At 34.3% G+C, this 12,979-nt stretch overlaps 1 protein-coding gene across 1 annotated transcript; it reads left to right on the top strand.

The window, feature by feature from the left end:
• The first annotated feature begins 11,685 nt into the window (after positions 1 to 11,685).
• LOC149834168 (chlorophyll a-b binding protein, chloroplastic-like) lies at positions 11,686 to 12,738 on the top strand. The gene has a single exon (XM_090011265.1). The coding sequence runs from the start codon at positions 11,792 to 11,794 to the stop codon at positions 12,590 to 12,592; it is 801 nt and encodes a 266-aa protein (XP_089867391.1). The 5' UTR covers positions 11,686 to 11,791; the 3' UTR covers positions 12,593 to 12,738.
• The last annotated feature ends 241 nt before the right edge of the window (positions 12,739 to 12,979 follow it).

The raw sequence follows: 12,979 nt of genomic DNA, 5'->3' as shown, positions 1-12,979 counted from the left end.
CTCAAAATATGGATCATGTTTCAATTAGAGATCATCTTTCTCATTTAGCATTATTTGCTTGAATGATAACTTATGAAAATTGACATTTACTTTATCCTGGTATGGTAATGTTTAGAAGTTACAATTTACCTTAACAAAACCTACACTCTTTCATACCCTTTTATACTCACACAATAGATAGAAATCACAAAGAAAGAGAGAGAAAGAGAGAAATATAAAAAGGGTCGCTTGGGCCCTTTTTATAAATGTCACTCTATAATGTTGGCATAATTATTGTTGTTATAAAGTAAAACCCTATAACGATGAGAGTCGGATCTCGCTATGATTGATCTATAATGATCAGATTTGTTGACTATAAAATATTATCATTAATTATCAATAACGGTGACATAGAGTATTCGTCTCAAGGTGAGACATGCTTTTTGCATCTTGAGACACATTTTTAATAATATCGATGTTACTCTATAATGATGACATAACTGCAGTCATTATAGAGTAAAACCCTATAACAATGGGATCTTTTGGTCATCAAAAGTGTTTTAATGACAATATCTAACAATTAAAGAATCTCGCTGTGGTATATACTTCTTCAATGACAAGATATGTGCAAGGGAAAGGCATTCCATGGGATATCTAACTCATCGTTATTGATGAAGCTAATAGCAGCGAGATTCATGTGTGAAGTAGAATAATAACGGTGAGATTCATGGTTCTCTGTTATTGATAAAGCTAATAATAGGAACAAAAATCTTGTCGTTGTTGCTTTAATAATAGCGACAACATTTTTTGTGTGAAAAAGGTGTTAGCATGGTTAACCATCTTCCTTCTAGTGCCTAGTTATGTTATATATAAACTCTAATGTTTACATAATTGGAAATCATATAATAGATTCTAGACTGAATTATCTTATAATTGTCAAGTTGATATATATACACTCTGACCACTCACAATAAGTAATATAAGCATTGGTGAGTTTGTCTTGCATATGTCACTTAGTGTATTCATGTTCTCTTTCATAGTATCAGAGCTTGATATATTAGCAAGTTACAAAAAAATATTACAATTGAGAATTCGAGTCAATCTTCTTTGGTTTGTGTTTTTTATGTTTAGAAAGTGGATCACGTCTCTGTTGGAGATCTTTCTCATTTAGCATTATCTGCAGGAATGGTAACTTATGAAAGTTACCATTTACTTTATCTTGGTATGGTAACGTTTGTGAGTGTACCATTTACCTTAACAAAACCCTCACGCTTTCATACCCTTTTATACTCAGACAATAGAGAGAGAAATAGAAAAATATAAAAAGGGTCTATCGGACCCTTTTTATAAACGTTGTTCTATAATGGTGCATAATTGTTGTTATTATAAAGTAAAACCTATAACATCAAGAGTCGGATCTCGTTGTTATTGATTTATAATGATGAGATTCGTTGGCTATAAAATATTAGCGTTAAAGATCAATAACAGTGCGATAGAGTATTTGTCTCAAGGCGAGGCATGCTTTTTACGTCTTGAGACACATTTGTACCAACACTGATGTTATTCTATAACGATGACATAACTATAATCGTTATAGAGTAAAATCCTATAACAATGTTTTTTAATGGCAATATCTAATGGCCAAAGAATTTCGCTGTTGTGTATATGTCTTCAATGGCACGATATGTGCAAGGGAAAGGCATTTCATGAGACATCTAACTCGTCGTTATTGATGAAGCTAATAACAGCGAGATTTATGTCTGTAGTAGAATAATAGCGGCTAGATTCATGGTTCTCTATTATTGATAAAGATAATAACAAGGACAAAAATCTTGTCATTGTTGCTTTAATTATAGCGGCAAGATTTTTCTTAAAAAAAAAAAAGTGTTATCGTGGTTAACCATCTTTCTTCTAATGTCGGGTTAAGTTACATATAAACTGTATTATTTACATATTTAAAAATTATATAATAGATTCTAGATTGAATTATCTTGTAATTGTCATGTTGATATATGTGCACTCTCACCATTCACAGTAAGTAATGTATGCATTGGTGAGTTCGTCTTGTGCAAGTCACTTAGTGCATTCATATTCTCTTTCATTGTATCAGAGCTAGATACATTAGCAAGTTACACAAAAATGTTATATTTGATAATTCGGGTCAATCTTCTTTGGATTATGTTGGTTGTGCTTAGAATGTAGATCACATCTTAGTTGGAGACCATCTTCTGCATTTGGCATTATCTGCTATAATGGTAACTTGTTAAAGTTGTCATTTACTTTATCCTTATATGCAAATGTTTTGAGAGTTACCATTTGCCTTAACAAAACCCTCCCTCTTTCACACCCTATTGTAATCAGACAATAAAAAGATTGTAAAGAGAGAGAGAGAAATATAAAAGGGGTTGTCAGGCCCTTTTTATTAATGTCACTCTATAATGGTGACATAATTGTCATCATTATAGAAACGATGAGAGCCGAATCTCATTGTTATTCATCTATAATGTCAAGATTCGTTGGTTATGAAATATTATCGTTAAAGATCAATAACTACAAGATCGGGCATTTATCTTAATACGAGGTGTGATTTTTGCTCATTGAGACATATTTTTAACAATACTGATGTTACTTTATAAGGATGACATAACTGCAGTCGTATAAAGTAAAACCATATAACAGGGAGACCTTCTCATTGTTATTGATCTATAATATCAAGATCTTCTCATCATCAAATATAGTTGTTAAAGTGTTTTAATGACAGTATCCAATGGTCAAAGAATCTCATCGTTATGCATATGTCTTTAGTGGCAAGATGTGTGCTAGGGCAAGGCATTCCAAGGGATATCTAACTTATCGTTATTGATGAAGCTAATAATGGCAAGATTCATGTCTGGAGTAGAATAATAGCAGCAAGATTCATTGTTCACCGTTATTGATGAAGCTAATAGAATAAACAAAAATCTCACTATTGTTGTTTTAACATTAGCGATGAGATTTTTTCTCGCTGAAAAAGAGTCACCACGATTGATTGTCATCCTTGTAGTGCCTAATTAAGATACATATAAATTATATTATTTATACAACTAAAAATCATATAATAGATTTTAGACTAAATTATCTTGTAGTTGTTAAGTTGATATATATGCACTTTCATCACTCATGGTAAGTAATGTAAGCATTGGTGAGTTCATCTTGTGTATGCTACTTATTGCATTCATATTCTCTTTCATGGTATCAGAGCTTGATACATTAGCAAGTTATACAAAAATGTTACATTTGAGAATTTGAGTCAATCTTCTTTGGATTGTGTTTTTTGTGCTTAGAATGTGGATCACATCTTAATTGGAGATCATCTTCTTCATTTGGCATTGTCTGTTGGAATGGTTACTTATGAAAGTTACGATTTACTTTATCCTGATATAGTCATATTTAAGAGTTGCCATTTACCTTAACAAAACCCTCACTCTTTCACACCTTTATATACTCAGACAATAGAGAGATCGCAAAGAAAGAGAAAGAGAAAAATATAAAAAGGGTTTGTTGAACCTTTTTTATCAATGTCACTCTATAAGAGTGACATAATTGTCATCATTATAGATTAAAACCTATAATGGTGAGAGCTGGATCTCGCTTTATGGATCTATAATGGCGAGATATTTTTTATGTTTAAGATCAATAACAGTGAGATAAGGCATTTGTCTCAAGGCGAAGGATGTTTTTTCTGTATTGATACATGTTTTTAACAACACTGATATTACTCTATAACGACAATATAGTTGCAGTCATTTTAGAGTAAAACACTATAATAATGTGATCTTTTGGTCATCAAATATAGTTGTCAAAGAGTTTTAATGACAATATCTAACGACCAAAGAATCCTGCCATCGTGTATATGTCTTCAATGGCAACATGTGTGCAAGGGCAAGGCAATCCAAGAGATATCTAACTCATCATTGTTAATGAAGCTAATAGCGGCAAAATTCATGGTTGACATTATTGATGAAGCTAATGGTAGAGACAAAAATCTTACCATTATTGCTTTAATAATAGCAAAAAGATTTTTTTTCACTAAAAAAGAGTTATTGTGGCTCACCGTAATCCTTGTAGTATCGGGTTAAGTTACATATAAATTGTATTGTTTATACAACTGAAAATCATATAATAGATTTTATACTAAATAATCTTTAAATTGTCAAGTTCATATATATGTTCTGTCACTACTCACGGTATATAATGTAGGCATTAGTGACTTTATCTTGTTCGTGTCACCTAGTACATTAATGTTCTCTTTCATGGTATAAGAGCTTGATATATTAGCAAGTTAAATAAAAATGTTACATTTGAGAATTTAAGTAAATCTTCTTTGGATTTTGTTTGTTGTGCTTAGAAAGTGGATCACATCTCAGTTGGAGATCATCTTTCTCATTTGACATTATCTGCCAGAATGGTAACTTATAAAAGTTACCATTTACTTTATCCTAGTATGGTAATAGTTTTTAGTGTACCATTTACCTTAACAAAACCCTCACTCTTTCACACACTTTTATACTCAGACAACATAAAGAGATCACAGAGAGAGAGGAAGAGAGAAATATAAAATGGGTCTATCAGACTCTTTTTTATCATTGTCACTCAATAATGATGACATAATTATCATCGTTATTAAGTAAAATTCTAAAACTATGAGAGCTAGATCTCAATGTTATTGATCTATAATGGCAAGATTCATTGGCTCTTAAATTTTGTGATTAATGATCAATAACAGTGAGTTAGGGTCTTCGCCTTAAGGTGAGGCATGTTTTTTGCATCTTAAGGCTCATTTTTAACAACATTGATGTTACTTTATAATGATGACATAATTGCAGTCATTATAGAGTAAAACTCTATATCAGCTAGATCTCTCATCGTTATTGATCTATGACAATGAGATCTTCTGGTCATTAAATAAAATCCTTAAAGTGTTTTAATGGCAATATCTAACGGCCAAAGAATCTCGTCATTGTGCATATGTCATCAATGACAAGATTTATACACGAACAAGGCATTCTAGGGAATATCTAACTTGCCATTATTAATGAACCTAATAGCGACAAGATTTATGCTCATAGAAGAATAATAGCGGCAAAATTTATGGTCCACTATTATTGATAAAGTTAATAGAATGGACAAAAATCTCACCATTATTGCTTTAACAATAGCGGCGAGATTTTTTTTGTTGAAAAAGAGTCACCACGGTTGACCATCATCCTCATAGTGCTTGGTTAAGTTACATATAAATTATATTGTTTACATAACTGAAAATCATATAATAGATTTTAGGCTGAATTGTCTTGTAATTCTCAAGTTGATATATATGCACTCTCACCACTCGCGGTAAGTATTGGTGAGTTTGTCTTATGCATGTCACTTAATGCATTCATGTTCTCTTTCATGGTATCAGAGTTTGATATATTAGCAAGTTACATAAAAATATTACATTTAAGAATTTGAGTCTTCTTTAGATTGTGTTGGTTGTGCTTAGAATGTGGATCACATTTCAATTAGATGTCATCTTTTTTATTTGGCATTACCTACTAGAATGATAACTTATGAAAGTTATCATTTACTTTATTCAGTTATGGTAATGTTTGAAAGTTATCATTTACCTTAACAAAACCATCCATCTTTCACGCCCTTTTATACTCAGACAACATAGAGAGATCACAGAGAGAAAGAGAAAGAGAGAAACATAAAAAGGGTTTGTCAGAACCTTTTTATTAGCGTCACTCTGTAATGGTGACATAATTGTCATCGTTATAAAGTAAAACCCTATAATGGCGAGAGCTAGATCACGTAGTTATTGATCTATAATGACAAGATTTGTTGGCTGTTAAATATTGCCATTAAATATTAATAACAGTGAGATGGGGCTTTTGTCTCAAGGTGAGGCATACTTTTTGCCCTTTGAGGCATGTTTTTAACAATATTAATATTACTCTATAATGATGACATAACTGCAATTGCATCAAATATAGTCGTTAAAGTGTTTTTATGGCAAACGGCCAAAGAATCTCGCCATAGTACATATGTCTTCAATTACTAGATGTTTGCAGTGGCATGACATTCTAGGAGATATCTAACTCATCATTTTTTTATGAAGCTAATAGTGGCAAGTTTCATCCATGTAATAGAATAATAGCGGCAAACTATATGGTTCACTATATTGATGAAGCTAATGGCAGGGACAAAAATCTCACCATTTTTACTTTAATAATCATTGCAAGATTTTTTTTCACAGAAAAAGAGTTGTTGCGGTTTACCATCATCCTTGTAGTACTTGATTAAGATACATATCAATTGTATTGTTTACACAATTGAAAATCATATAATAAATTTGACTAAATTATCTTGTAATTATTAAGTTGATATATATATATATATATATACTCTCACCACTCATGGTAAGTAATGTAAGCATTTGTGCATTCGTCTTGTGCATGCCACTTAGTGCATAATGTTCTTTTTTATAGTATCAGAGCTTGATATATTAGCAAGTTACACAAAAATGTTACATTTGAGAATACAAGTCAATCTTCTTTGGATTGTGTTGGCTCTGCTTATAATGTGGATCATGTTTCCGTTCGACATCATGTTCCTCATTTGGCATTATCTGCTGGAATGGTAACTTGTGAAAGTTACCATTTACTTTTTCCTGATATGATAATGTTTGGGAGTTACCATTTACCTTAACAAGACTCTCACTATTTCACACACTTTTATACTCAGATAATAGAAAGAGAGAGGAAGAGAAAAAAATAAAAAGGGTTCATTGAGCCCTTTTTTTAATGTCAGTCTATAACGATGAAATAATTAGCTTCATTATAGAGTTGAATACTACAACGGCAATAGTCGGATCTCGCTGTTATTGATCTATAATGGTGAGATTCGTTGGTTGTTAAATATTATTGTTAAAGAACAATAACGGTGAGATATGGTCTTCGCCTCAAGGCGAGGCATGTGTTTTATGCCTTAAGGCACGTTTTTAGCATTGTTGTTACTCTATAACAATGACATAATTGCAATTGTTATAGAGTAAAACTCTATAACAATGAGATCTTCTTGTTGTTATTAATTTATAACATCAAGATCTTTTATTCATCAAATATATTTGTTAAAGTATTTTAATGACAATATCTAACAACCAAATAATCTCGTCATTGTATATATGTCTTCAATGGTAAAATGTGTGTGGGGGCAAGGCATTCCAGGAGATATCTAACTCATCATTATTGATGAAGTTAATAGCGGCGAGATTCATAACCATAGTAAAATAATAGAGGCGAAATTCATGGTTCACCGTTATTGATAAAGCTAATAGCATGGACAAAAATCTTGCCCTTATTGATTTAACAATAGCAGCGGGGTTTTTACTCGCTAAAAAAAAGGCATCCTTGTAATGCCTGGTTAAAATATATATGAATTGTATTGTTTACACAACTGTAAATTATAGAAAAGATTTTAGACTTAATTATCTTGTAATTGTCAAGTTGGCATATACGTGTACTCTAACCACTCACGATAAGTAATGTAAGCATTGATCAGTTCATCTTATACATGTCACTTAGTGTATTAATGTTCTTTTTCATTATATCAGTACTTTGATACATTTATAAGTTACACAAAAATGTTATATTTGAGAATTCGAGTCAATTTTCTTTGGATTGTATTGACTGTGCTTAGATTGTAGATTATGTCTCAGTTGGATATCATCTTTCTTATTTGGCATTATCTGCTAGAATGGTAATTTATGAAAGTTACCATTTCCTTTATCTCAGTATGGTAATGTTTGAGAGTTATCATTTACCTTAACAAAATCATCTCTCTTTCATACTATTTTATATTCGGACAAGATAGAGAGATTATAGAGAGAGAGAAATATAATAAGAATCTTTGGGTCCTTTTTATCAACATCACTCTATAATGATGACATAATTATCATTTTTATAGAGTAAAACCCTATAATGGCGAGAGCCAGATCTCACTGTTATTGATCTATAATGACAAGATTTGCTTGATGTTAAATATTATCGTTAAAGATCAATAATTGTGAGATAGGGCTTTCGCATCAAGACAAGGCATGATTTTTGTGCCTTGAGACACATTTTTAACAACATTGATGTTACTCTATAACGATGACATAAATGCGGTCATTATAGAGTAAAACCCTATAACAGTGAGATCTTTTCATCATTGTTGATCTATAACAACAAGATCTTCTGGTCATCAAATATAATTGTTAAAGTGTTTTAATGGCAAAATGGCCAAAGCATCACAGTGTTTTGCATGTCTTCAATGACAAAATGTGTGTAGAGGCAAGGCATTCTAAGGGATATTTAACTCGTTGTTATTAATAAAACTAATAGCGGTGAGATTCATGCTCGTAATAAAATAATAGTGGGGGCAAAATGTATGGTTCATTGTTATTAATAAAGCTAATAGCAAGGACAAAAATCTCATCGTTATTGTTTTAATAATAGCGACGAGATTTTTTTTGTTGAAAAAGAGACCACGGTTGACCGACATCCTTGTAGTGCTTGGTTAAGATACATATAAATTGTATTGTTTACACAACTGAAAATCATATAATAGATTCTAGACTGAATTGTCTTATAATTCTCAAGTTGATATATATGCACTTTCACCACTTGCGGTAAGTAATGTAAGCATTTGTGAGTTTGTCTTATGCATGTCACATAGTGCATTCGTGTTCTCTTTCATGGTATCAGAGTTTGATACATTAGCAAGTTACACAAAAATGTTATATTTGAAAATTTGAGTCAATTTTCTTTAGATTTCATTTGTTGTACTTAGAACGTGGATCACGTTCCAATTAGATATCATATTTCTCATTTGGCATTACCTGCTGGAATGGTAACTTATAAAAGTTACCATTTATTTTATTCTGGTATGGTAATGTTTGGGAGTTTTCATTTACCTTAACAAAACCCTCTCTCTTTCATTCCCTTTTATACTCAAACAACAGAGAGAGAGAGAGAAACATAAAAAGGGTTTGTCATGCCATTTTTATCGTCACTCTATAACAATGACATAATTATCGTCTTTATAGAGTAAAACCCCATACCGGAGAGAGCCGAATCTCACTGTTATTGATCTATATAGATTTGTTAGGTGTTAAATATTGTTTTTAAAGATCATTAACAATGAAATATGGCCTTTACCTCAAGATGAGACGTGATTTTTGTACCTTGAGACATATTTTTAACAATAATGATATTACTCTATATCGATAACATAACTATAGTCATTATAGAGTAAAACCCTATAACATTGAGATTTTCTTGTCGTTATTGATCTATAATAGCGAGATCTTTTAGTCATCAAATATTTGGTGTTAAACTGTTTTAATGGCAATATCTAACGGCAAAAGAATCCCTTTATTGGGTATATGTCTTTAATGGCAAGATGTGTACAAGGGCAAGGCATTTCAGGGGATATCTAACTCATTGTTATTGATTAAGTTAATAGCGACGAGATTCCTGCTTCATCGATATTGATGCAGGTAAAAGTAGGGACTAAAATCTCGATGTTATTGCTTTAACAATAGCGATATAAAAAAATCGCTGAAAAGGAGTCATTGTGGTTGACCATCATCCTTGTAGTGCTTGGTTATGTTACATATAAATTGTATTGTTTATACAACTAAAAATCATATAATAAATTTTAGACTAAATTATCTTGTAATTGTCAAGTTTATATATATGCACTCTCACCACTCACGATAAATAATGTAAGCATTGGTGTGTTCTTTTTATGCATGTTAGTGCATTAATGTTCTCTTTCATGGTATCAGAGCTTGATACATTAACAGGTTACATAAAAAATGTTATATTTAAGAATTCGAGTCAATCTTCTTTAAATTGTTGGTTATACTTAGAATGTTAATCGCATCTCACTTAGAGATCATCTTCCTCATTTGGCATTATCTGCAGTAATGGTAACTTGTGAAAGTTGACATTTAATTTATCCTAGTGTGGTAACGTTTGGGAGTTACTATTTACCTTAACAAAATCCTTCCTCTTTCACACCTTTTTATACTAAGACAACAGAGAGATCGCAGAGAGCGAGAAGCAGAGAAATATGAAAAGGGTCCATCGGGCCCTTTTTATCAATGTCACTCTATAACAGTAACATAATTATCGTTATTATAAAGTAAAACCTTGTAACGACGAGAGCTGGATCTCATTGTTATTGATCTATAATGATAAGATTTGTTGGTTGTTAAACATTGCAGTTAAAGATCAATAACGGCAAGATAGGGCATTCACCTCAAGGTGAGGTGTGTTTTTTATGCCTTGAGATATGTTTTTAACAACACTAATGTTACTCTATAACAATGACATAATTGCATTTGTTTTAGAGTAAAACCTTATAACAATGAGATCTTTTCACCGTTAATAATATATAAAAGGGAGATCTTCTAGTCATCAAATATAGTCGTTAAAGTATTTTAATGATAATATCTAACGATTAAAGAATCTCGCCATTGTGCCTATGTCTTTAATGACAAGATGTGTGCAAGGATGAGGCATTACAAAGAATATCTAACTCGTCGTTATTAATGAAACTATATAATAGCGGTGAGATTCATGGCTCACCGTTATTGATTAAGCTAATAGCAAGAACAAAAAACTTATCGTTATTACTTTAATATTAACGATGAGATTTTTTTTCCCTGAAAAAGAGTCACCGCGGTTGATCATCATCCTTATAGTACCTGGTTAAGATACATATAAACGGCTATATATTTATAACCTTATTTTCATAGAAAAAGTAGTTTACTTATGTTATCATACAATATGAGGACTGTGGTGATTTTATCATATGCACAACTCATAGTTAACCCGATTTAGTCAGACTGAGGTGGTGCACTGAATTAGTTATTATTCATATTAATTATCAACTTCATCCAAACAGAAGCGAGACACCCAATTTTACATAGTGTCATTCAGCATAAAGCACGCTGGATTGAAGGTGGGGCCCGCCACAGGAAACGGGATAAGGGGCATTCACTCCCTGATTAGAGCTCGTAAACAAGCTGAACAAACCGAACCTGAGGTGTTGAAGTTCGGATCATTTTTGTGAAGAGTCGAGCTGAGTTCAAGTTCATAATGAGCTCAAGCTTGTTCATTTACAAAAGACAAAAAAAATGCCAATTCAAAGCTGGAAGTATTAAGATTTGAACTCTACACCTATCAGTCGTGCTCAAGCTAACTTGTTTACAGGAAAAAATATATATTGTTTGGATGCTGAAAACTAAGATTTGAACTCTAAACCTATTACTTTCAAGCTAAATCACCTAACCAACCACTAGAGTGAGAGAGATTGCGTTTTTGGGGCCCACGATTTGTCAATTGTCCGGCCCCGCACTATCCCATGGTATTGGTTGTGATTACCTCAACCCGTTTGAAGAAGTTCACTATCACCCGATTGGCTCTCACCATGGAGAACAGACATTAAATCCGTGATTTTGCCCTCGTGGCCGTTGCTCATTGGAGGAAAGCTTCGAAAGAAGATTATATGGGATTGTGTCCAAACGGATAGAGAAAGCAAAAAATGTGGACCAAATTATCTGACCGTTGATGAAGCAGACTGGTTACTAGGAATCCTGCCATTTTCTCAACCAATAAGAAACGAGATGAAGATTTTGTATGGATAAGCACCCTCCCCTATAAAACGCCAAACCCACCATGCACCAACTCACCCTCGCCTCAGCTCACCATCAGGAAAACAAGAGACTTTAGAGAGTGTAAGCATGGCCACCATGGCTCTGTCTTCACCCACCCTGGCTGGACGGGCGGTCAACCTGGCACCCTCAGCTGCCTCCGAGCTGCTCGGCGAGGGGCGTGTCACCATGAGGAAGACTGTTGCCAAGCCCAAGCCGGTCTCCTCCGGCAGTCCCTGGTACGGGCCCGACCGAGCCAAGTACCTCGGTCCATTCTCCGGTGAGTCCCCCTCCTACCTTACTGGTGAGTTCGCCGGCGACTACGGCTGGGACACTGCTGGGTTGTCGGCCGACCCTGAGACCTTTGCCAAGAACAGGGAGCTTGAGGTGATCCATGCTCGGTGGGCTATGTTGGGTGCACTTGGCTGTGTCTTCCCCGAGCTGCTTGCCAGGAACGGAGTCAAGTTTGGCGAGGCGGTCTGGTTCAAGGCTGGGGCTCAAATCTTCAGTGAGGGCGGGCTCGACTACTTGGGGAACCCAAGCCTGATTCATGCTCAGAGCATCCTGGCCATCTGGGCTACCCAGGTCATACTCATGGGTGCTGTTGAGGGGTACCGCATTGCTGGTGGGCCACTAGGTGAGGTGACCGACCCGCTTTACCCGGGTGGCAGCTTTGACCCACTGGGTCTGGCTGACGACCCTGAGGCATTCGCAGAGCTGAAGGTGAAAGAGATCAAGAACGGAAGGCTCGCCATGTTCTCCATGTTTGGCTTCTTCGTGCAGGCCATCGTTACCGGCAAGGGTCCCCTCGAGAACCTAGCCGACCACCTCGCCGACCCCGTCAACAACAATGCCTGGGCCTTTGCCACCAACTTCGTTCCCGGCAAGTAAAATGGTTTAGATGTGTCGCTTTTGTGTGTGTGTGTGTGTGTGAAGGGCCCCGACGATGTAAATGATCAAAACCCTATAGTAGGGCTGCTTGTATGAGTGTTTTGGGCGTGCTCCCATTTCGAATCTATCGATGAAATTCAACTTTAGTTTCTCTTGAGACAGCAATTCCCAGTTGTTTGGCCTGTGTTGTCATCATGGCTTAGGCCTGACTGAGAGCAGATCAGGTCTTATTGTACATAAACCGATTCATCCGTTATATTCAACCCACTGAACATCTCACTAGATGGCGATGCGCATTGGCCCCACTCTCAGTGTTATCAAGTGAAATATGCTGTGAAGATTGAATATAACCAACCATCAGTTACATGTAATATGACCTGATCTATT

The sequence above is a fragment of the Nuphar pumila genome, chromosome 6 (assembly GCF_984573655.1).
Source record: "Nuphar pumila chromosome 6, dmNupPumi1.hap1.1, whole genome shotgun sequence".
Lineage (NCBI taxonomy): Eukaryota > Viridiplantae > Streptophyta > Magnoliopsida > Nymphaeales > Nymphaeaceae > Nuphar > Nuphar pumila.
The sequence above is the reverse complement of the archived record's forward strand: the minus strand, read 5'-3'. Positions and strand labels throughout refer to the sequence as shown.